Source organism: Babylonia areolata, chromosome 2, assembly GCF_041734735.1.
Source record: "Babylonia areolata isolate BAREFJ2019XMU chromosome 2, ASM4173473v1, whole genome shotgun sequence".
In the NCBI taxonomy this organism is placed as follows: Eukaryota; Metazoa; Mollusca; class Gastropoda; order Neogastropoda; family Buccinidae; genus Babylonia; species Babylonia areolata.
This window is the reverse complement of record NC_134877.1, coordinates 52,955,714-52,982,687: the sequence shown is the minus strand read 5'-3', so window position 1 is coordinate 52,982,687 and position 26,974 is coordinate 52,955,714. Positions and strand designations below refer to the sequence as shown.

Genomic DNA, 26,974 nt, shown 5'->3' with positions numbered 1-26,974 from the left:
CACAGGCACACACTGAAACACACACACACACACCTCATTAAAGGGTTGTAACTCTGTTGACCACCTGACCTCAGTGACCAGGGGTCACGGCCGGCAGGGCCAAAAGCAACATGAGCTGACATGGGGTGAGAAGCAGGCTTGGCATTCACAATTCATTGCTCTCTCTCTCTCTCTCTCTCTCTCTCTCTCTCAAGCGGTTAGTTGTTCTCTTTCAGAGGGCAGGCCGGGAATACATTATTTGCTCACCTCACGCTCACATGACACGCGGTCGGTGTTGTTGGTCCTTACGGGATGCTGTCCTTATATGGCCGTGTGACTCTGACGCATTCACAGTATGAAGATTGAAATTCAAAATAACTGACCGGGACTGACTATGGTCCATGGGAACGAATCAAGGAAAATACCTGACGCCTTACCGTACGTCAAGCTGAATTTAAAACGATGCTATACGTTAAGAAGAATAACGAGAAATGTTTTATACATAATTTGATTATAGTGGAGCGGTGGCCTGGTGGAAATGCGCTCTACAAGGAAGCAAGTGTCAGCTGGTTTGAGTCCCCATATTCGGATCGCGATTTTTACTCGCCTCTCCACTAAACCTTGAGAGGTTTTGGGAGCTTGTCACTCGGATGAGACGATAAACTGAGGCCCCGTGTGCAGCATACATTTAGCCACACGTAAGAGAACCCATGGCAAAAAAAAAAGAAAAAAAAAAGTTCATGATAAAAATCTAAAGGAAAATCCACTTCGAAAGCAAAACAAATGCACTTGCAGACATCTTTTTGGTGGTGCTGCACTACGACGACGCGCTCTCCCACATGAAAGCAGCCCGAATTTCACACACAGAACTCTGCTATGGCAAAAAGTAATACAATATACAAATCAATACAGCACAATACAATGCAATGCAATACAATACAGTACAATACAATAATGACATTTTCTGAACGGCTGAAGCACAGCTGAGGATGACACAATCACCTGACGAAGAGGAACGAAATCTATTCATAAACAATGAATGCCCAAAGGGTAGTCAGTCAGTACTCTTTTGAAGTTTACATTAAAAGGAATGTTGAATGTGACAGATGCACCCACATAAGGACACGACAGTTAGTTAGGGGTGTAACACACGGGGCTTATGGTACCGGTTCAGTAACGTGCACATGACTCGAAAGCGTTGAGACCGTAAATCACTTTTTGAGAACATGTGTACCGGTTGTGTGGTTTGGGGACATGTCAATCTGATTCGAAAACGTTGGTTGCAAGTCGGTCTGGCGCAATGAATAACTTTTGTTTTTAGTTCATAGGGTTTGTTTTTTTTAATAGTCGACCACAATGCTGTCATTTCTTGCGCACATTCCATTGTTATTGCGTCATTTCCCATCCTGAATAATGATACTGTTTTAATCTTAAACGTGTCCAGTTCAGAAAACCGTAACTGTTCGGTCTCGTTCGATCTCGTATCGTAAGGTATACTTTGACAAGATTGAAAATATTCTTCAGAGCATTATAGAAGCATGTTATTGAGAAAGGTAATACCAAACTGACTGATAGATTATCTATATAATCATTTAGACATTTTGTACATACGTTAAAGCCACACCATTAGAAGTGTGTAACAATTGTGTTTATCTTTTAAAAGAAATGGTTTATGTTCTAATTCTTCAAACAGTTCGATGTTGCTTTAATGTGAGCCCTAAGTGGAATATAAACACCAACAACAAGACAGTCTTTTTCACACCCATCTATAGATTTCTTCGAGAAAACCTACGAAACGGTCTGATGCGTTTACAAATCTTTCTCTGAATAAATATTTAACGGTCTCCTTCTCCAACTTTCCATCACATGTTATCGTGTATTGTCGATTGAATATAGGATTGAACGGGCAGGTCAACAACTTGAAACAAAATGGCGTCGTTCGCGTTCGCGAAGAATATGAGCACGCGCTTTGAATATGTATAAATATGTGTACGCAATTGATTTTTGCCCAGACCTTCAGGACTCAGCCAACAGATCTATAAGTCCACTCATCGTATTGATTTTAGTATTTTCCGAAAAAGACCACTTGGGCGAATGAACATAGTGATGAGAAAGATCAGTTTAAGGCAAATTAAGCCCTCTACATTAATTACAGATTAATTTCCCTTTTTTACTATCTGCAGCAAAGACATGCACCAGAAATATAACTTCCATGCTTAGCAAAAGAAGTTCCTGTTTGAACATAAAATGATAAAAATGACTGCTCCTGTTGTGTCAGAATATCAGATCAAAGTGCCAAGTTTACAGAATATATATATATATATATATATATATATATATATATATATATAAACAACAAACAAACAAAAAAAAAAACCAAACCAAACCAAACAACAACAACAACAACAACAACAACAAAAAAAACCCAGTAAATTCAGTTTGCATATAATTTGGCTTCTTTATTATTTTTTTGTGCCCATCCCAGAGGTGCAATATTGTTTTAAACAAGATGATTGGAAAGAACTGAATTTTTCCTATTTTTATGCCAAATTTGGTGTCAACTGACAAAGTATTTGCAGAGAAAATGGCAATACTAAAGTTTACCACACACACACACACACACACACACACACACAGACAACCGAACACTGGGTTAAAACATAGACTCACTTTGTATACACAAGTGAGTCAAAAATGAAATAAAAGTGATAATAATAACAATAATAATCATCATCATCACAATGCATAAATTTCATATGACGCGATATCAAACACCAGTACGCCTAACATAATCCAGTTTAATGTAAACATGACATAAACAAAAATTAACGGCTCTCTGTGGACAAATAAATAAATAAATCTATATAAAGGTGCGTTCACACGAACAAATAGAAACTCCAGTAGGCCTACACATGTGCAGCTGAAAATCGCATTGCCAAACACATCAAACAGAATAACTTGTCGAGTAAACAATGCTAAAATTAAAATCAAATACATGTCAAAAGACAAAGAGAGATCGATTGATTTGCCAGTTAGGTACTTCCCGAGGACGTATAAATTATATCCATTTATAAGTCCGTGGGTACAGCCACACTTCCTTCCGTTATACGGCCAACATCGATTTTGCCGATGACTCTGTCGTGGCTGATGCATGCTGAGTATTTTCGTGTCTCCATAACCCATCGAACGCTGACATGGTTTATAGGGGTGGTTTGCATGAGCGAACTTAGCAACGCTAAGTTTGCTTATCGTTAAGAATGTTCCTAACTCCACGGTAAACTCCATATACTTAGGAACAATCCTAACTCTGAGCAAGTTTAGCGTTTCAAAGATCGCCTCATGCAACCCACCCCAGGATCTTTAACGTGCATATTTGATCTTCTGCATGCGTATACTCACGAAAGGGGTTCAGGCACTAGCAGGTCTCTATATATGTTGAACCTGGGAGATCGGAAAAATCTCCACCCTTTTACCCACCATGCGCTGTTACCGAGATTCGAACCCGGGACCCTCAGATTGAAAGTCCGTCGCTTTAACCACTCGGCAATTGTGTATCAATTAACCGTAAAGCCCTCGTATAATATATATATATATATATAGAGAGAGAGAGAGAGAGAGAGAGAGAGAGAGAGAGAGAGCGTCAATATATATGAACAGGCGTCTGGAGGGTCCAGGGTGTCCAGCATGTGTGTTGGGGGGGAAGGAGTGGGTGGGGGAGAAATATTGCAGTGCATGTATGTGCTGATTTTGTGTGTGTGTGTGTGTGTGTGTGTAGGTGTTTGTATGTGCGTGTGTGCGCGCGCGAGTGTGAGTGCGTGTGTGAGTGTGTATGTGTGTGTGCTTGTCTAAGCTGAGTCTGTCCTTGTGATGAGATCATGTAAAGGCAAACATTGCTATGCACATGTACACATGCGTGTGAATGTATGTTTGAAAATATATGTATTTGTACTGATGTATAATGTTCATTATATTTTCATCATTTTAGGAATCAAATTGTTTAACTTTTTACCATGAAGGCCAACATGCTGGAGGTTGGATCTGAGGTACGGAGTGGGGGCATGAGTTTAAAAATCTCTCACTTTATGCTCATGTCATCCAATTTGTCTCTCCAAAGGGGATGTGTGTATGCATGTATGTACGTACGTACATTAACGTATGTATGCATACATGTATGAATGTGTGTATGTCTTCTCCTTCAAAAATCATGTCAAATTTGAATAATACCCTTTTTATGGAACATTCTCTGTCTCAACGACTGCTATAAATGGACGTTGACGTCGATAAATCTCCCTCATGAGTGCACGGGTACCCTTACCATAAAAAACCCAACCTCACCCACACCTGACTAGCCATCAACCACAGCTGTGGTGGTAGCAAAACCAACTATAAATACGGTGGATCGGTAGGACTGACGCACGCTTACCATTAGCCGGCAATCAACAAGCGAAGAGGAAATCGATGTTGTGACCGTGCTCTGCCCTGAAACTGAAGGCCAGCAGAACCCGAGCACAACACTGCAGAGTTTGCACCTCAGTTCATGTCACAGTACACACTGTCTGTGCACCACGAGGATTTAATTATTGGCCCGTCGCTCATTGTTGAACACACGCTTCTCACTTCCTAATAAAAGGTAAATGTCTGTGAGTCTTTTTGAGTGTTTCAGAGATGAAAGACCAGAACTGCATGCTGTATTCGTCCGTTTCTGTTTGCTTTCCTGCAGCTGGCGGGTGATATGCTGTTGATTTCAGAAACATGCTTGGGTGGGAGTTCAGTACATGTTTGGGTTATGTATTTTGCTGTACTGCGTATCGTTGTTGTGGACCATTTTGTGAGGTAGGTATACGTAGCTACACTCTCGTACTGGTCTAGTTTGTCCACACAACTATTATGTTATATGTTTATGAAACTGAGAGGAGTTCATTTACGCTTTCTTTATTCGTAGTTTTCACTTTCTTTACGTCGTTAACACGCGTTCTTTTGTTGTATTCACATTCTGTTGGTAAGTGTGAGGAAGAAGTGGACTGACGATGATCGATGGATAAATGCAGAGTTAATGAAGCTATTCGTGACACGAGGAATGCGTTGTCTCTTGGCAGGTGAAGGTCATTGGGTTTTGTTGTGGGGGAACGTTTGAGGGGAGAGGGAAAGGAGGAAGCGAGGTAGAGGTAAGGGGCGAGAAGGTCAGAATGTTCGTGCTGGGAGAGAGAGAGAGAGAGAGAGAGAGAGAGTATTAATTTATTTTGTTATTGTCAGTTTAAAAAAAAAGTTTCTATTGGGGAGATCTAATCACACACAGATTCATGACGGAAAACAGAGATCACTGAATTTTGCTGATTCATTGAGAGTATTACTGGCCAAGCGTCTATTCCCCCCCCCCCCCCCCCCCCCCCTCCCCCCGTAGAATATGACGACAAGCGGCGGAATGCTTGAAAGCAAAACAAGAGGCAAAGGTTTCATGGCTCAGGTGTGATAGCATGCCAGCTGAACAACAACAGCAAGACTGAAAACGAATGTGATGGAGCGGTCTGGGGGTAGACGGTGGTGGGGAGTTAGCAATACATGCATATTACGATCCAAGTGATACTTTTGCTCACCATGAGAAACGATATTTTGTTGAACTGAAAGTTGTGTGCTGGAAGCAGAGCAATTCTATCTTTAGCAGCTCACATCAATTGGACCTTTCATTGTTTTACGACGAAAAAACAAAGAAAAGAAAAAAAAGATTATATATCAATTTTTTAACAATTCAGCGAGCACGGGCTAAGAGAACTTTAGGACTGTCGGCATTGAGACGGTCCCCGAAAAGACCAACTAGTCCCCATGGCTGCAGCACTAAGAGACAGTGCAACCTTGCTTACATGAGCAACAAACTGTGCACCAATATGTCAGGCCCCTGACTCCAGCTGACAGCGAGGTGTACATTCGAAACTTTTCATTCGAAACTTTTCAGCGGAAGTCGCTCTCCCTTTAATGCTGACCTGTTGCACCCTTCTCACTTATGTGTTTCAACTGCGCGCACACACACACACACACACACACACACACACACACACACACACACACACACACACGCGCACGCACACACACACGGATAGGTTGACCCACCAGCTCGCTTACGCCAATCTTGGCCACTGGCAGTACATTTGACACGGTTGACCGTCTTTCCGGTCACTGAGACCGGCCCGTGGAGAGACACACAGTATATTATGCCTGGCAGACTGTTGCTCTACAGACTATGAGAAAGGTGGAACAGCTACACAGACATTGTATTAGGTGCCTTGGACCCACACCAAACGGGTGCAATGTAAGCGTTCACGATCACCATAGATTCTCCATAGATCTCCCCAAAGATTCTCCATAGATCTTCCAAAAGATTCTCATGACAGTGAAATGAGTCAGAGTCGTAGTCTGAGTCATACCTTGTTGTTTCCACACATCATGCTTTCTTACCCACAACGCGACCACGAACCCTTCCACTACTCCATTAAAGAGCATTTCCACTTTATCGGACTGGACTGGTCCATCATCTAAAAACAGACTGTTTGCATTGCAGAAGGTCGAAATCGGCTTGCTACTGCCCCTAACACCACAACTGGCCCACCATCACCGTTAACATCGAAAAGAACCTGGTCAGCTTGTGTCACACACACACACACACACACACACACACACACACACACACACACACACACACACACACACACACACATTTTAATCAAAAGTTTTCATGAATCTTGTGCAGACAAAAAGACGTTCGGAAATCAAACCGCGAAGAAGGAGCAGGACAAGAAAGGAAGAGTGGAGACAGGGAAGACAAACCTTCACCCGCCTGCCCGAAAGAGCAGATAGAACAGAAGGACTCGATCACATACAGAACGACAGTTGTACGTGTATGTGGTGTATGTGAGGGGATCCAGAAGAAAAAATGGCCGAGCTGACCAGCTACAACAGTTCGGACACGGAGAATGGGACAGCGACTTCAGATCAGGCAAAACTTCCGTCTCTGGACAATGGTCAGACCAAAATCAGTGAGTAAACACACACACACACACACACACACACACACACACACACACACACACACACACACATGCATGCATGCATGCATGCATGCATTCACGCATATACATGCGCACACGCAAAGCCACACAACAGGCATGATAGATGAAGTTTCTTCGCAATACAGATATTTCATTACAGCTGGAGATTTTAGCGTCTTGCTGGTTGCCAAGCAAGGGAAGCTACTCGCAGAGAGATAGAGACAGAGAGAGGGAGGGGATATGGCTTTCCCTGTCTGTCACTCTCTTTGATAACGAGTGGACACAGATGATTAACTGCGCGTGTTTTGAAAGGCGTTTTGCATGTTGTATCGGAAGTACAGTACTGCTCCGTTTTTCCTCACTCCACCCAGGTGTGAATGAGTACCTGACTTTGGCTGGGGAAAGCTGCGAAAAACTGTGGAAGGAGATGATCGGGCCTCGCCTTCCCATGCCGAGCCCAAAACACAGTGAATATGAATTCACAGCTCCAGTGGTCGTAAAAGGCTATGGGACCTGTAGCTGGAATTACTGTGACGTTTTTAATTATAAAATTAAATTTAAGTTACGAAGGAGGTCGACGTTTCTTTTGATTTACACAGAGCCTCTCTTCAGTTCTTTAGTCCTGTGGAGTAGTCGCATGCGCGATCTAAGACATAGGAAGCACAAAACGCCAAGTCACAATCATGAACTGATCAATTTAACTGAGCATCAGATTCCATGGGCGTGCTTGTGCGTACGATCTGCGTAATATACCTGTTATTTAAAAAAAAAAACACCTTACTTCTTAAGGACTGTGACCGTAAACTTGAGGAGTATGGATAATAAGAAGCTGCTTAAGTTTTAGGAATTGTGATGTTGATTTCACGAGATTATGACAGCTTAAATACAGAGGTGAATCTATGTTGTGCTACGTATATGCATTAATGTAGGTGTTTTTTTCTTTCTCTTTATTTTCAGTGGTCTCTTTTCTCGGTATCTCATTATTACAAACAGGTGACACGCCTGAGCTCTTGTCTCATGACTGCTGATAGTGACTGTCTCTCTCTGCATGTTGGTTGACTTTTCCCTTCTGTATATTTCAGTAAATTTCTCTCTCTATCTGTCTGTCTCTATCTCAGTCTGTCTGTCTGTATGGCTGTCTGTCTGTCTCCCTGCTGTGGTATCTCTCTATTCTCTCTCTCGCTCTCTTCTCTATGCGCGCACTCTCTCTTTCTTTAATCTCCCTCTTCTTTCTCTCATCTCTCTCTCAGTCTTGATTCTTTCTCACTGTTCTCTCTCTCTCTCTTGTTCCCCCCTTACGCCCCCTCTAACCACCCTCTCTTCTCTCCGTGCCGTTGTGCATCGTCTTCCTGCTCTTATAGTTCCTACAGCGACACCAGCCCCCAGTATATGTGGATAATGTACAATTGCCTGTGCCCGTTTCCATGCTACCACCGCTCTCCATGCATGTTTGCCAAATGGGCCAACGTCGTAAATTTTTCAGGGCCGGACAGAAGTGCTTGCACAAGGTGAAGTGGCCAAGATTATTGCTTGTATAATCTTTTGGCGTTGATCAGAGCTGTGTTGCAGTTTGTTGCACTGTTGTGTTTTGTTGGGATATATAGATACACTGGTGTATATGTGACATTCTTTATTGTTCTGTGCAGTTTCAGTTTCAGTTTCAATAGTTCAAGGAGGCGTCACTGCGTTCGGACAAATCCATTTATGCTACACCACATCTGTCAAGCAGATGCCTGACCAGCAGCGTAACCCAACGCGCTTAATCAGGCCTTGAGAAAAAAAAGAAAAAAGATACATACATAAAAAAGAACTACTACTACTAATAATAATATGTATAAAAACTTGATGAAGTCAACTATAAGCGTACAAAATAAAATAAAATAAATAAATAAATAAATAATAATAATTTTTTTTAAATGAACGAATAAATAATAATGATAATAATAATAATAATAATAATAATAATAATAATAATAATAATAATAATAAATAAATAAATAAATAGATTTTTAAAAAAGACAACAATGATGATAAATAAGCAAATGAATGTAAAAAAAAATGCAGACACACATTCACATATACACACATATGCATAACAGATATGCACCAAACGTGCAGTTTTACGTATATGAAAGCACAGTCAAATACACATAAACGTACATGAGCCCCAACACACACACACACACACACACACACACACACACACACACACACACACACACATTACCCTGCACCCCCTCTACCCCCCTCCACACACTCATTTCTAGGCTACGAATCGCAGCTTCAACGGCACACACACACACACACACACACACACACACACACTGACAAACACACACACACACGCACACACACACACACACACACACATACACACACAGAGGCACACTTACTTGTACAAGCACACACACATACGCCCATATCCCCCCCCCCCCACACACACACACAGATATATATACAAAGATATATATATATGCACAACTGCGCGTTCCAATATTCCGTTGTTCCCACAGTGTAGGCATGGATACACACACATACCTCCCCCCCGCCACACACACACACATACGCACGTGCACAGAACTCTCCTGACACTTGTGTACACTTACACCCTCGCGCATGCACAAACGCACGCAAACACACAGACCCACACATACACACAAACACACACGCACAGAGGCTGCCACTGATTGGCCGCAAGAGGGATGGGAAAAGATCTCTGATGCCAAGAACGTGGCGTCTAGTGTGTTGTTCAGTCTACTGTAATTGGAAAAGCCCACAGAGACTCCGTTCCGTTCTGAAGAAATTTGCGCAATGTTGGTTTGGAAATGACGCCGATATTTGTTTGATTTGCAAAGCATCGTGCTCTACATTTCATGCTAGACTTACGGCCGCACCCTCTCTCCGCCTTTATTTCTTTGAGGCGATCGATGGTGTGATGGCCTTGTACCTGTTCTTTTTTATATTCTTTGACTTTTCTGAGGATTTCCGATTTTCCTAGATGTAGGCCGCTCGTTGTTGTTGCGTTACCAGCAAGTCTGTCAGCTCGCTCATTTCCCTTAACACCTGCATGTTCCGGGCAGTATGACCATGTAAGTTTTTTTTATCTGAAAGTTGCGCATTGCCTTATGCCACTCTGGGCTTCCCATTCCATTTTCAATTTTCTGTATGAGGTTCATTGAGTCGGTTAGAATCATGGCATGTTGGTTTCCGGGCATATGGATAGATGATAACCACTGGAGGGCATGTGTCACAGCTTCAACTTCCATCGTTAGGCTGGAGTTTGTGACTTTGTAGGCAGCATTCTCTTCCCTAATTGTTTTTCCATTTTATTTCGCAGTGAATCCCCAACCGGATTGGTCTTTGGTGACTGAGCCATCTGTGTATATGATTATGTCCTCTTTTTTTGGTTTTCTTCCATGAGTAGCTTCACTTCCGCATCAGTTATGCCCTCTGGCCATTCCCGACAATGTCTTCCTAGAGTGGGTGAAATGGCTGTGTGGAATAGATGGTTGAGGTTTTCGGGGTTTTTCTCCCATTCTTTTGTTTCTTTCAGGTCTTGTAGTCGGCATACTAGCTGGATTGTGTCTTCTGCTTGCCCCATCCATGATCTTCCTCGTCCTAGACGGCTGCCTTTTGGTTGTTTGACTGCGTCATGCGGTGTGTTTTGAGGGTCTTCTAATGCTTTGAAGCAGGTCTTAACCTGTTCTAACTTGTTTCTGGCCTGCACTGAAGGAAGGTCAAGCAGGTATCGCATGGTTTCCGTGGGCGTGTCTTTTGTTGTTCGAAGGATCAGCCTCATAGCGTCATTTTCTTTCTAATTTTAGGAGGTTGCTTTGAGATGGTGTTGTTAGCCCAAGTCCGTAGTCGATCACACTGAGGACGAGTGACTGGTATAGCAGGAAGAGGTGGCGTTGTTCAATATCTTTGGTTGCCATTGCTTTTAAGACTGAAAGGCCCTTTTTGCATTTGAGAAAAGTATTGTGCAGTATGACGAAGTCATTTGAAGCGATACAGTTGAAAAGTATCCCACTGTAAAAATTTTTAGCTTATAACTCTTTCACCGCCAGGTTTCTTTGTGAAAAACACTCCCCAGCGTGAAATATTTTGGAAACGATGCTCTCAGTCACATGCTTCGGTTCATGTCAAAACAACACAACGGACTTTTTCACTTCAAACTCGGTCAGGGGTAATTTACTGTTCTATTGGCGGGAACCTGGCTACGGCTGTCAAGCTTTGTTACAGTGTGAAAATGCTCTTATCAATATGATCCCTCCATGTCGACAAAAGTCGCCTTTGGCGGTGAAAGAGTTAAAAAGTGTGTGTGTGTGTGTGTGTGTGTGTGTGTGTGTGTGTGTGTGTGTGTGTGTGTGTGTGTGTGTGTTCGTTCATTCGTTCGTTCGTTCGTTCGTTTTTTTGTTCAACGTCTATCCACATTTGTGATTTTAGACGAAAATACTCCCCTGATCTTTTTGAGTGGTCTCCCCCAGGACGTGCGCAGACGACAGTAGTCAACAGACAACAGTTAGCATTTTGTGTGTGACCATCTTGACATTTTGTGCGTCAGTTGTGTACTTCGGTTTAAACTTTGAAGCATGGCTCTTCAAACAGTCTGCAGATTTATACTATTGCTTCAACAATTCTTAACATGCGCCCCTGTCGACGCCTTCAAGAGCCGGCTCGAACACCACTGGAGAGATCTGCCCACACTGACCTCACCAGCATGCCAAGAACAGACTCTACAGTCACAACATGTTCATTTACGATTTAGCTTCTTATACCTGCCACGCGTGTTGCTGAGAACGCAGTTTTTTTCCTACAGAAAGACGAACAGGCCCTTTGGAGGGGCCTCAAACGTCGTACATGTCAAATCCAGAACAGTCAAGGATTTTTTTTTTAGATTCCACAGCTGAGTTTGACATTCGCTGGCAGTGTTCTCTTTTGGTCGAGAGCAAATAGTGGCGTGAACTACTTATGAACGTATTATTATTATAGAACTGATGCCATAACCGAAAAGGTAATAGCCGTTGGCAATGGTCTGATGGCTAAGGGTGTACACCTATATGAAATAATTCATTTATGGATCTTATTTTTGCTGTACACAAAGCTGCCCACAATAGCATTTATATGTTATTATCTAATTTCAAATTGCTGTTATTGGTCAGGATTAAATATTAGAATTATAGAAACTGTAAGATTCCGAATGATTTCAGCATTAGAATATTGTGTAATCTGTACAATTAATTTCCTCATTTTCAAAGGGTAACTGATAGTCATTTTAGCCAAGTAGTATTTTTTCATAACTTGTATTGAACTAACAATCGTAGCATATACTATTCAGAGGATTTTTTCAAGATATGGTATGGGGAATTTGTGTCCTGTTCTGCTGAACAAATATTCACAGAATAGTACGACTACTTCGGTGTTTTTCCACGACACTATAGTATTGATTATGCACTGGAACTGAACTTCCTTCCTGCAGTGAGGGTTGAGGTACCGAAGTATGGTATTAGATTTGTATCCTTCTGTACATAATGAAGTTAACTGAATTATTTCTTCATTTGTACGTGCACGATCGCTGAAAAGTGATTATTGCTCTGCAGTTGCAACGATACTCATGTCGTGTGATGATTCTATAGGAGCAGCTTACACTTGCAGGAATTTCATATCCTTATTTCTATGTTTGATTGTTTATTTGTGGTGGGTTTTTTTCTTTTGTTTTGGATTTATGATATACTACTACTACTACTGATAATAATAATAATAATAATAATAATAATAATAATAGTAATAATAATGATAATGATAATGGTTACTTATATAGCACACTATCCAGAAATCTGCTCAAGGTGCTTTTACAAAAACACTTTTGTTTACATAACACATTAATCAATGTTACAAACACACACTAAAATGTGACTCAACACACGCACACACACACACACACACACACACACACACACACACACACACACACACACACACACACACACACATTCCATGAATAAATTCATAAATGATGATGCTATGATCGCTATCATATCGGTCTCCCCATCCATAGACAACACCATATTATCTTCAACTGGGGAGAGACTCAACATGTGGTTATTGTGTATTGGTCAGTCATGGGAAAAGTTGAGCCAAGTGTGCCAGTGTTGCTACTCACTGTATAAAAATAGGTGGATAGCACATGCCTTTGTTGAGAGCCTTTGCTAACCGAAGCCAGCGGAAGTGTTCAATCAGCCATTTTGCTACTCGTGTCAGTTTCGCGCGAAGCGGTAACTTCATATATGTAGCCAAGCGCTCAGCAAGCTATGGTGACTGCTTCACGGCTAGATTTCACTTGCTCGCAGCGTTATTTAAGCTGACATTCCTGTGTGTGTCTCCACAGCAAATTTGCGCAACGTGTCACTGCACTGTTTTCCTGTAATAACTTTAGTAAAAAAATAAACATTGGCAGATATCAATTGAGACACAACATTTGGCATGTCGTGCGGCCAAGCATAACACAATTTCTTCGAGGATAAATGGTCAATGAACTTGAATTGCCATCGGAATGGTTCAGTACTGTACTGTATATGTGTAACTGTGCTTGTATTCATTCATGTGTGTTTATGTCATCGAAGAGAATGAGAGAGAGAGAGAGAAAAAACTATAATTGCAAATCATTTCATGATCGTGTCATTCACTTCAGTGGGATTTTCTTTTTGTTTTGTTTTTCTTTTGGTGTGTTTTATCTTCAGTTTAACGTCTATTCACTATAAGTGTTTTTAGACTGAAAGGAGTAAAGAAGTGGATAAAGGAAAGGGAATGCATGTGAATATTTGTGTAAAAAAGTATTCATGTTATGTATCAGATGAAAAGTATATTATAAGAAAAAGGTCTAAAGAGATTGTGGTGTGTATTGAATGAGGTGTCATGGGAAGGAGAATATGTATATGCATATCAACAAGTATTAACCTACAACAATGTAAATATAAATAACAACAGTAATTATAACACATCAACGGAGGATACCAACTGGACTTGAGTTTAAAATTTCCGAAAACATTCTAAACAATGAATAATCATTCAAAATCTTTTCAGTGGCTAATGAAATATTGGAAGAAAAGTCATCAACTACATCTTTAGGAATTAAATGTCTTATGCTCGGACAATAAATGAGTAGATGACTTACAGTTATTTGTTTACCGCATATACATTTTATATTTTTAGAAAATTTTGTACGAAAGGCATTTAAACGAATTCTATACATTAGACTTGTAATTTGTCTTGAATGTGCTGCTGGTATCAAATTTAAAAAAATGTTTGGGATTAGCTGCATTCTTTGTGTTTACACAACACTGGTAATATTGATTATTTGAATCTATAAGTAATTTCTTAAATCGATTTCTAGATACATTTTCTATACAACTAATGTATTCATGTAGATCTAACTGGATGTCAAGTTGTATTGCGCCTTCGAAATTACGTGCTGCTCTTCTAGCTGCTTGGTCTACCCACTCATTTGAAGATATTCCACAGTGCGAAGGTACCCAACAGAAATTTATTTTAATGCCCTGTTTTGTCAGTTGGTGAATAATATGTTTTATTTCCATTGTCATCTCAATTCGCTTCTTTGAATTTGGAGATTCTATAGCTTGTAATACTGACTTCGAGTCTACACATAATAGAATTTCACTTTTGGTGTGTGTGTGTGTGTGTGTGTGTGTGTGTATACACACTTTCATGTGACGTACCATATCGACCGGAAGGCCTTCCAGTCCAAAAACCGTCTGCCAAAAGACAGAGAAATAGATAAGTTCAAACCTGAACCCTGAGCAGTTCTCTCAGAATCGTACTAAGCATACAAGCAGCACGGACTACACTGCCACATGGCCACAACACACACACACACACACACACACACACACATGTATCTTTCCATTTCCTAATACAATCAATGATTTTGTTTTGTAGCTGACCATGGCAGTGCGGGGCTTACTGCAGAAGGGGAATCAGGGGACGGTAAAAAGAAGAAGGAAGAAAAACCAAAGATGGTCGGCTTTTTCGAAGTGGTGAGTTTGAACTGACGTGTCATGGAGATTTATCTCTTATCGGGCATTTTGCATATGTAGGAACTACAGGTAAAAAGTGGAGTGATGGCCTGGAGGTAACGCGTCCGCATAAGAAGCCAGAGAATCTGAGCGCGCTGGTTCGAATCACGGCTCAGCCGCCGATATTTTCTCCCCCTCCACTAGACCATGAGTGGTGGTCCCGTGTGCAGCATGCACTTAGCGCACGTAAAAGAACCTACAGCAATAAAAGGGTTGTTCCTGGCAAAATTATGTAAAAAAATCCACTTCGATAGGAAAAACAAATAAAACTGCACGCAGGAAAAAAAATACCCCCCAAAATGCGTGGCGCTGTAGTGTAGCGACGCTCTCTCCCTGGGGAGAGCAGCTAGAATTTTACACAGGGAAATATGTTGTGATAAAAATAAATAAATAAAAAAAGGAAATACAAATACAAATACAAAACACTGTTTGATCTGATGGTCAGCTGACAGCCTTGAATGAAATGGGTCTTAGTGTTCGGGCTCACATTATATAGGGATCTCTCTCTCTCCCCCGCTCCCTCTCTCTCTCTCTCTCTCTCTCTCTGTGTGTGTGTGTGTGTGTGTGTGTGTGTGTGAGATTCTGGTCTGTTGCTGTTTCTGTCTCTCTCAAAGGAGAAAATAATTTGACAGACAGATAAGATAAATGGATCACATCAATAGATAGAAAGACAGATGGCTGTGTGAAGGTAGATATGCCGGTTGAGAGATGACAGGTAGACAGACACGTGAGATGTATATATTTATGAAACTAAATTATATATAGAAGAAAAAAGCAGGAAAAGTGTTTGATGTCAATGAGATTCACGAAAAAAAAAAAAAATCATGGCTACTCAGATTCATTGAAAAAGAACCAAATTCTTGAAAGACTGAAATGTAAAGACAAAATGGTTGTGGGGGTGTTTAGCAGTTTCTTTCAGCTCCTCGAGATATGAATATATTGGCCCAATTTCACGCATGTGCATGCACACACACACACACACACACACACACACACACACACACACACACACACACACACACACACACACACACACACACACACACACACACACACACTCATACACACACACACACACACACACACACACACACACACACACACACACAATCAAAAATAAAAAAACAACAAATAACAAACAAAACAAAATATGAGAGATAGACCAAACAGCGTGTGGACACAGCTCTATGGACACTGAAACAAGTTTTTCTGTTGATGATTGCAGTTCAGGTATTCTGATGGCTTGGACAAACTGCTCATGGTTGTGGGGGCAATAGGTGCTGCCGCAAATGGTGCTGCTCTTCCGGCCATGATCATTGTGTTCGGTGACATGATCGATCTCTTCGTCGACACGGGTGTCTACACTGATTTCCTGGACGACATTGGTGCTTTCTTGACATCCGTCAATGAGACAAAAGAGTCGATGTTGGCAGATTCTTCAAAACTCCAGTGAGATTGACGTGAATGATACTGGCTTTTTTTTCATGCTAAAAAATGCTTTTTGGCTTGTGTGTGTGTTTACCCAGTGTTTCAGTTGTGATGGTGGTGGTGGTGGTGGTGGTTTGTGTGTGTGTGTGTGTGTGTGTGTGTTTGGTGAACTTTAACACAATCTGTTTCCCTAGAAATATTTTGTGAACACCAAGAATGGCTTAAATTTGAAAAAACAACAAATTTTGCATACATTATAGTTATAATGATAATGCAATTCTGGGAGCACAGATAGTTAAAAAGAAGCAAAAAATACATCCAAAGTTGAGTAAATGTTATATTAACTAAGAAGCAAAAAATACATCCAAAGCTGAGTAAATGTTATATTAACTATTTCTTATTCCCATAATTGATAGGAGTTATCATATCTTTTTTAGTTCGAGTAGGAATTTCATCTGCTTGATATGGAAGTAACATGGATGCATACATCTATCAGCAGCAGCAAAGTTCTAGGAAGTAATGGGGCATGAATCTGAAAATGCTGTGGGAAATAATCTTAAAAACAGATCTCACTCCTCTAAAACACTAGATTTTAAGGTATGACTCGAGGTGTAGAAAAGTTGTGCTTTATACTCAGAATGAAGGTCTGTCTTCCATTGTCCACATTTACCCAAGTTGACGTTTTGTATTTAAAAGTATTCTTTTCATGAATATTCATAATCAGATATGCATATATATTAATAGTTATTGATAACATTTTGAAATGAGGCAAAGAAAGCCTCAAAATTATATTCAGATCATGAATTGTGCGTAGGCCTCACCTACTGTAAAATATATCCATAGGCCTCATCACCTACTGTAGAATGTCCATAAAGGATCAACAGTCCTTCGTCGTGACGTTGTTTAACTTAAGTCACACTACGCATGCACATTTGAAATCGTTTTCTGCTTCATCATTATTTGGAGAGAAATGTTCATATACAATCACAGTTGATTGTAGTTTTTTTTAAAATGAGCATTCGTGTTGGCGGATTCTGACAATGAGTCGCCCCTTTTATTTTTTGAATCGCGTCTTTGATCAGAGATCAGTCCATTAGTTTCCAGTTCATCTGATCCACCGTTGATGATTTTGCTGAAAGAACTGGATTGTACCAGTGATTATACCTGAAGATGCGTTTGATGATTTTGTTACGATTTATCAAAGCCAAAACGTTGTAATGAAGACAGGGAAAGTTTGATAGATTCGTTTTATGAGAGTAAGATAATGAAATGGTGATTGATTGAGCATGCTTTAGATAGAATAGCTCCATTTCCAGCACACATTTGACAAAAACTCGTTTCTGATGGCGGTGAGCAAATTTATGATTTCGATTGTTATGTATGTACTTGTAGCCCCCTACCCCTCCGGCCCCATCATTTTCGGTTTGGTTTTGCTGTACAACATAAATTACATGTGAGTCGTGTGAAGTCTTGTTTTGGTTTTTGAGTGAATAACATATTCATATATATCAGTGGATGCAGCATCTCTCTCTCTCTCTCTCTCTCTGTGTGTGTGTGTGTGTGTGTGTGTGTGTGTGTGTGTGTGTGTGTGTGTGTGTGTGTGTGCTGACTGCCTTTGATTACTTTTTCAGAGGATACTGCAGTCAGATATCTACCTTCTACAATGGTACCAAAACGTGCCCCAGTGACTACATCACCGATAGAATTTTGGATGAAATGACAACTTTTGCCATCTACTATGTGAGTAAGTAATCATATTTTTTTTCAATCTGCTATGTTGGCAGGTAATCACTTATCAATAAGCACATCACTACCATCTAATCATATCGGGAAGTATGAATAATCCTTCTTTTTTTTTTCCTGTCTACAAATCTGTAAATGATAGAAGGTTTTGTAGTTAGTTGCTGAAGTGGTAACAATCATCAATTTTGCTACTTCTCTGTCAGAAAAGAATTTTTTTTGTGTGTCATCTTCTGTGTCATAGGCTGGAATAGCTCGGTTGTTAGAGCGCAAGACTACTGTATCTGATGATCATGGGTCATTGAATCTCCACTGAGCTAAATGGGTCAAGGTCTTTCTTTCCCTCAGAGTTAACCTCGTTTCTGACTCCATTTCCTACAAGTCTTTCACTGAAACAATGAACCGAGGTTCTGTGTGCGAGGCATTAAAAACAGTCGCATAAGCAAACAGTCCCCCCCCCACCCCCCCAAAAAAAAACAACAACAACAACAACAACAACAAAAAACAAAACAAAACAACAACAACAAAAAACAAACCAAAACAAAACAAAACTGCAATTGTTCAGGTTCATTCATGATAATGATATCAAAGCAGTGTTCCCTATGTGTACAAATTTGTTCATTCAGGAAGAGAGAAAAAAGAACTCGACAAATGGAAATTAGAATTTCTTTGTTTTTGTCACAGTCACATTCTTTTCTCCCCAGTCCAGTTGAACCAAAATTAAATTTCAACTTGTAATTCATTTGAATCAAATTGTTTGAAATCGAATGGTGAAAAGTATAAAGTTTTATAGGCATTCACTGATATTTGGATTAGGCTCCTGCTCCTGCTCTTGATGTAATCAGTACCTTGTAGCATTTATCGGAAACTTTGTCATACTAAGACATAATCATCGAATGCTAAATCTTAAAGAATGGATCACAAAAAATAAAGATTTGGTTTACCATCATTTGACTATGTTGTTTTGAATACTGTCAGACTGAATCACTATTTTTGTGTTCATTTGAATACAATTGGTTATCAAATTCCTTTGCAGTCATTGGTGTAGTGGTTACTGTGTGCGGTTACCTACAAGTTGTCACCTGGATGACAGCTTCTGAAAGGCAGTCCCATCGCATCAGAAACCGCTTTTTGTACAACATTCTGCGACAGGACATTGGATGGTTCGATACTCATGAAACTGGAGAACTCAACACTCGAATGTCTGAGTAAGTATATCCGTTCCACTTTGTTTTAGAAAAATGAAACCAGAAAACACGCCATTTTATAAATTATTTGCTGAAAATCAGTGAACAAACACATTAGTATTAACTATTTATTCCATAACTACATTTTTTAAATCCATAACACCAGCACGACTAAGACTAGTTGTAGAGAAAATTTGGGTGTCTTGCTGAAAGTTACAACTTTCTTGTTTTGAACAGTATCATCAGTAAATTTCACACATTTCAGGGATTCTTTTCAATTTAATCTCCTATAGGCTGGTATGATTTGGGACATTTTAGATATCAATGAAATGTAAAGCGAGAGCTGTATGATCAATGGTTTCTCAATTGCAATGGGAAGTCATTTACAGTCTAGTTTTTTTGTGAAGGATCATGACTTTCAAACTAGGAGGCAAGATTGTACTGGCTCTTAGTGCTGCAGCGTTGGGGGTTAGCTGGCGTTTGGGAACCATCTCAACGCCAACTGTCCTAAAACCTCTTGGCCGAGAGAGTGGGGGTGTAGCCTGAGCAAAACACTCTCCACTATAATAAAATTCTAGCCCAGATAGTCGGGACAGCAGTTGCCTCTTCTGTTAAGAGAGAGAGAGAGAGAGAGAGAGAGAGAGAGAGAGAGAGAGAGAGAGCGCAAAATAAAAGATTTTTGTTCTGCTCATTTTGTAACATTCTTTTCCGTTATTTGTTTGTGTGCATTCATAACGTCTTGCTCACTAGGGATTTTTCTTCTCTTTCACACCTGGGATTTTGTGGTTTGTGTCTGCAGCGACATCCTCAAGATCCATGACGGGATTGGGGACAAGGTGGCGACACTGATCCAGGGGTACTCTGGCACCATTGCTGGCTTCATCATCGGCTTCTACTACGGCTGGAAACTGACTCTTGTCATTCTTGCCGTCAGTCCTCTGCTGGTCGTATCAGCTGCTCTATTTGGCAAGGTGAGTTGCTCATTCAGTGTGTGTGTGTGTGTGTGTGTGTGTGTGTGTGTGTGTGCTGGCAAAATAATTACAAACGCACGTTTGTGTATATTCGCACATACAAACACACGCATTCACGTACAAACATGCATACACACATGAATGTTAAAGTAACTGCTAAGATACTTTGAATGAAAGCACACGCATACATGCACAAATATGCATACACACATGAATGTTACAGTAACTGCTAAGATACTTTGAATTAAAAAAAAAAAAACAGTCTCTTCATTCATGCAGATATGATATATCTATATTGACACACGCGCACATTACATACATACGTACATACAGTGTCGTGAGTTCAGTCGCCAGTTTCGGTGGGTCAAGTGTGGAGAAATTTTTAATCTCACAGGTCAACGTACGTGCAGACCTGTTGTTTCTGAACCTACCTCGTGTGCATACGCATGTAAAAGATAAGATATGTAGGTTAAAGATCCTGTAATCCATGTCAGCGTTTGGCGGGTAATGGACATATATCCAAGAAAACGGAGTAGGGCGGGCTGCCTACAGGGCGGGGTAAATACGGTCATACACATGAAAGCCCATTCATGCATACAAGTGAATGTTGGAGTTGCAGCCCACGAACGCAGAAGAAATAGATAAGTTGTCTAATTTATGAAACATTCTGTCTGCCTCACTATTCCAGCTTGCTGCATCTATGACAACCAAAGAAATGGCAGCCTACGCCAAGGCTGGTGCCGTGGCAGAAGAAGTGTTCAGTTCCATACGCACTGTGGTGGCTTTTGGTGGCCAGGAGAAAGAGGCACAAAGGTACCTGGCGCTGTTCTGCACAAACATGTTGAAGTTACAAAAGATGTGAATTGTGGTGTGATTGGTGACTCTCTCACGAAAGAAATTATTCTGCAGTCACATATATGCATCTTTCATGGGTTTGCAAGCACGTGTTGTCCACTTGCTTGCAGGCGTGCACTTGCACATGCAGGAATACACACGCACTCACACGCTCATACGGTGCAGTGTCTCTTCTCATGGCAATTAGCCTTGGTGTGGCTATGTACAGGGGGTTAGTGATTAACAATTTGATGCCAATACCACTAAACTGGCTTTAATTTAATTTCCAAATGGATCAATAAAGATGTATTGTATTGTATTGTATTGTATTGTATTGCATTGTATTGTATTGTATTGTAGACAAATTCAGTGGGGCAGCATAAAAATGTACAGGTAAATAAAACTTGTGTAGTCACTTAGAAATATAAAAACATGTGCCTTATTATGCTGTGCCATTGCATAATCATTCCTGCTTCAGGGATAGTTGTGCATTATATGTTTAATTGTTAACTTTTCCATCTGCGGACAAGCATGTTATATATCTACAGAATGAAATATATTGCAACTTGAAGAATGGAAGCTACTACAGAAATCTGATTCTTACTGCATATATATGGAAATATTCTGAAAAATTATCTGTATGGGTTCTCAGACTTCAGCTGAAAGAGTGTATCAATGTATGTACTGGTAGAAAGTGTGTGGAAAAAAAGTCCAGTATGTATGTTCTTGTAGCATCAGTATCTGACATAGCTGTTCACTCATGAGCAGACGTCTTTCATGATGTAAAATGAGGTTGTGTGTCCGTCATGTAATCAACAGATTAAAAAAGTTCCCCTTTTCTATTCCCTCCTTTTACAAAAGAAACTCTTTGTGTATCAGTGTGTCTGTCATTCCATCTCTCTGTTACGTCTATTGTCTCTGTCTGCCTGTCTGTCTATACCCACCACTGTGTTTCAGTCGTGAAATGTGAATGAAAATGTTGATTGCAGGTGAAATTGGACATTAAAAAAGGATAGTTCTGTATTCACCTACTGGACAGAGAAGGGACATAGGTTAAAACACAAAACGAGACAGGGAAACGAAGTTTTGAGTTATAATCTTTGTCCATTCTCCTTGTCAGAATACATCACATTCGTGTCTTGTTTTCAGGTAAGAATAGTACTATCCTCTTATAACTGTGAAGCATTTAATTGGTCTGTCACTGTACATCTGCAGGTACAAGAACAATTTGGGTGAAGCCAAGGCCTTCGGCGTCAAAAAAGGCTTCACAGCAGGACTGTCAATGGGCTTTGTGTGGTTCGTCATCTTTGGGTCCTATGCCTTAGGGTTCTGGTATGGTGCTAAGCTGACTCGAGATGAACCAGACAACTACAGTGTGGGCAAGATGTTAATTGTAAGTTCATTTCTTATTCTCCTCATTGATTTGTTGTGTATTTACTACAGTGTGGTTTAGACAATTGTTCATTCATTTCAGAACATGCATACATACTCAAACAGTGGATGTGCAGAAGGGATTTGGGATTGTATATGGGGGTGGGGTATTTAGATACTTGTAAAAAGAGCTGAACGTCGAGTGATGAGACATAGAGTGGAAGGGTCAAAGTCAACAATAGGGGGCAATTTGAATTCTCTGTGAAGTAGAGAGTATATGCCCATCTATCTATCTATCTGTGGGTATGTGTGTGTCACTGTGTGTATGCATGTATGTCTGTGCGATGGAAAAATAGATTTGGAACACAAACGCCCCAATGCTTATGACTGTGCACCTGTTGTAAAATGAAAGATTTGGGAAAAAAAATTCACATGGACAGTATAATACGCATCTTTTAAAAATGTATTCATGTATTTTACAGCAATATATTTTAATTTAACTGATATTCCCATAAAATTACTTATTTACTTAGTAATGTTGCCATATTTTCCATATCCATTTATTTGGCGTTTATATCTTTGACTCCTTAAACTCAACTGTTAGATGTTTTTTTTACTATTGTCATTATAAGAAATAAGGTTTGTTATTGAAAGCAAAAGATCAGTGACCTTTTTCCTGTTTTACCAGGTTTTCTTCTCCGTTCTGATTGGTGCATTTTCCCTTGGCAATGTCAGTCCCAGCATGCAAAGCATGGCCGCCGCCAGAGGTGCTGCTTACGTGATATTTCAGCTCATAGATTTGGTGAGTGGTCAATGGATTGTCTGTGTGTGCAGTGGATTAGAAAGACAAAGTGAGTATTACAGATAAAGAAATAGGCTTTCCATCGTATATTGAATTCGACTTGCAATTTGTGAAATGAAATGATTCATTCAATTTATTATTTGACTGTTGTGAATATAAAGTCTTTAGAAAACAAATACCCATTTGAAACACAGATAATTTGAATTTATTTTGAATACCCTTGTCTGATATTTGTTAACTTTCATGTATGTCTGTTTACACATCTATATCTCAGTAATATATTGCATGTATGTAGTCTGATACAGGTGTGATATAAACAGAAAAGGCATGTATATAGCCATGAAGATGATTATCAGTGCGAGTCCAATAAATTTGTAATTATAACAGGTATATGCTTCCCGTTACATGCCAGCTCACAAAAGCACATTCACAGTGTGTGTGTGTGTGTGTGTACATGCATGCTTGTGCATGCTCATACATGTGTTCATGTGAATGATGTGTATGTTCGTTTGGATAGATTTTGTACATGTGTGCATGCACACATACACATGTGCCCATCTTTGTCTCTGTCTCTCTATCTCTCTTTACAGGCAGTAATGTGTTTCTGCTCTGGGTTGCAGAAATCCAAGATCGACAACATGATGGAGGGTGGCAAGCGTCCATCAGGAGTGACAGGAACTATCTCTTTTCACAATGTTCACTTTTCTTACCCTTCCAGACCGGAGACAAAGGTAATTGAAGGCTCATAGTCCATTAAATGTATAATAATAATAATGATAATAATAATAATAATAATGTGCATTCATATAGCGCCCTTTCTCTGTAAGAGCTCGGGGCGCTTTACATGAAAGAATGATATTACAAGTTACATAAAACATTCATGACCACTCTTTCTCAAAACCCCCTCCCCCCTCCCCCACTCACACTCTCCCTTTCCCACTCTGCATACATCCAAAGTGAGCTGACATGGGTAGTGTTGGAGAACAAGGAAGCTGAGAGTACTTATAGATAGGTTTTAAAAAGATGAGTTTTTAGTGATGAGCGAAAAGCAGAAATAGAATCAGATGCACGGATGTGATTAGGAAGGTTGTTCCAGATGTGAGGAGCAGCAAAGAAGAAAGAACGTTCACCATAGGTTCTTGTAATGACACGAGGAAGTTTCAAAAGGTAAAAGTCAGAGGAAGAGTGGAGATTTCTTGTGGGAGTGTAAATACTGATATGGGCAGAAAGATATATATGTCCTGCGGAGTAGAAAGCAGAATAGCAGAGACACGCAACTTTGTATTTAATTCTCGCTTCATTGGGCAGTCAATGTAGAGTGCGGAGGTGAGGAGAAGTGTGAACAGTACGTGGGACTCTGAGAGTCAGACGGGCAGCATTGTTTTGAAGTTTTTGAATTCGCTGAAGAATATTATGTGGACATCCTATGAGAAGAGAATTACAGTAGTCAATTTCTGACAGCACAAAAGCAGAAATATGAGTTTTAGTAGTTTCAACAGAAAGGTACTGACGGATAAAGTTGATGCGACGAAGTTCACAACTGACTATGCGTATCAGATTTACTACCTGAGCATGCATGCTGGGGTTTGAGTCAAGAATGACTCCAAGGTTCCTTGCTGATTTAGAGAACTGAACTGCGGCATTACCAACCACATCAGAGTCAGGAAAAGAAGTAGATGTGGACATTCTTGCAGAGGAAATAATCGTAGCTTCAGTTTTGTCATCATTCAATTTTACAGCAAGTATCGTGTGTTACGTTCAGAAAGAAAGTGACGTTTTGACTCCAGCTGTTTGGTTTATTTGTTTAACTGATCCATCACCAGCAGCATTTCAGTGGCATAACGTCCACCGCCACTCATTCCAAGTCAAGCAGAGGTTTCTCCTTGTCAATTTTTTGTGTGCATGTTTTCATTTTGGGGAAAGATCAGCACAGGATTGTTACTAAATTTTTATATATTATGATAATGACAAACTGCTCAGTATCAAAGGAAGCCCAGTTTCAGTTCAGAACAATTTTTGTGAAGAGATTCATTATTAGCCCAGACATGATATTGCCCTGAGGCACAAGCCAGTTAATATCTTTGTGTTATAAAGTCTTCTGGTCTGTCATTTTATCAAGATGCACCTAAACTGGTTGTTGGTACGTCTGGCAGACAGAGGCCTGGTGTCAACCTGAAACTTAGGATAACTAACATAATGCAAACACAGAAACAAAAAGCCATCACTGATTGAAGTGAAAGGTCATCAAGGACAGTTACGTTACTGTTTGTAATAACTGAAATCTTTAATGCAAGACAATATAATTTCTGCGCAATTTATCACACATTTTTGTCCACATACTGGTTGTTCAATTTTTGTGTGGTAACAAAACGAAAATCGTGTATGACGATATTTTAAACAGATGATGACATTATTTTCTGTTTCATATAAATTGTGTGTGTGTGTCCGCATGTGTTTTTGACTCATTTGTGTAAATAATATGAGTCTGTGCAATAACCCGGTTTTGGGTTCTCTCTCTCTCTCTCTCTGTAAGTGTGTGTGTGTGTGTGTGTGTGTGTGTGTGTGTGTGTGTGTGTGTGTGTGTGTGTGTGTCCATGGTAAACTTTAACATTGCCATTTTCTCTGCAAATACTTTGTCAGTTGACACCAAATTAGGCATGAAAATAGGAAAAATTCAGTTCTTTCCAATCATCTTGTTTAAAACAATAGTGCACCTCTGGGATGGGCACAAAAAATGAAAAAGAAGCCAAATTATATGCAAACTGCACTTACTGTTACATCTATATTTTTTTTATTCTGTAAACTTGGCACTTTGTTCTGATATTCTGACACAACAACAAGAGCAGTCAATATTGTCATTTTTTGTTCAAACAGGAACTTCTTTTGCTAAGCATGGAAGTGTTATTTATTTTGCAAACGTTTTGGTGCAGATGGTAAAAAAGGGGAAATTGATCTGTAATTAATGCTAGGGGACTTAATTTGCTTTAAACTGATCTTTCTCATCTTGAACATTACATTTTGAAATTATACTCAATACATAAAAAGCTTGTGTGTTTTACTCTCAGTGTACAGGGCTTTCACTATGTTCATTCGCCCAAGTGGTCTTTTTCAGAAAATAATAAAATCAATACAACGACTGGACTTTATAGATCTATTGGCTGAGCCCTGAAGGTCATGGGCAAAAATCAGTTGTGTACACATATTTATACACATTCAAAGTGCGTGCTCATATTCCTTGCGAACGTGAACGACGCCATTTTGTTTCAAGTTGCTGACCTGCCCGTTCAATCCTATGGACAATACACGATAACATGTGATGGAAAGTTGGAGAAGAAGACCGTTAAATATTTTTTCAGAGAAATATTTGTGAACGCCTCATCACTTACTGGAATGCCCCAAACTGCCATAAAAATATCCACAGAATCAGTCGGAATTCACAGTTTAAAATTGTAAACCATGCGAGTTAATACCCTTGAATTGATGAAATGAAAAAAATTCCAGTCTTGACTTTTCTCAAAATGAAGTTCTT

At 40.0% G+C, this 26,974-nt stretch overlaps 1 protein-coding gene across 1 annotated transcript in view; it reads left to right on the top strand.

Moving 5' to 3' along the window:
- The first annotated feature begins 4,349 nt into the window (after window positions 1-4,349).
- Window positions 4,350-26,974, top strand: part of LOC143274960 (ATP-dependent translocase ABCB1-like) — a 60,796-nt gene continuing 38,171 nt past the window's right edge. Inside the window, exons 1-11 of the mRNA XM_076578979.1 lie at window positions 4,350-4,609; window positions 6,722-7,007; window positions 14,976-15,073; window positions 16,338-16,561; window positions 18,172-18,284; window positions 19,317-19,488; window positions 20,267-20,438; window positions 21,127-21,251; window positions 22,488-22,665; window positions 23,332-23,445; window positions 24,066-24,176. Of these exons, the coding sequence (XP_076435094.1) occupies window positions 6,905-7,007; window positions 14,976-15,073; window positions 16,338-16,561; window positions 18,172-18,284; window positions 19,317-19,488; window positions 20,267-20,438; window positions 21,127-21,251; window positions 22,488-22,665; window positions 23,332-23,445; window positions 24,066-24,176 (1,410 nt within the window). The 5' untranslated portion in view covers window positions 4,350-4,609; window positions 6,722-6,904. The remainder of the gene's footprint in view (window positions 4,610-6,721; window positions 7,008-14,975; window positions 15,074-16,337; window positions 16,562-18,171; window positions 18,285-19,316; window positions 19,489-20,266; window positions 20,439-21,126; window positions 21,252-22,487; window positions 22,666-23,331; window positions 23,446-24,065; window positions 24,177-26,974) is intronic.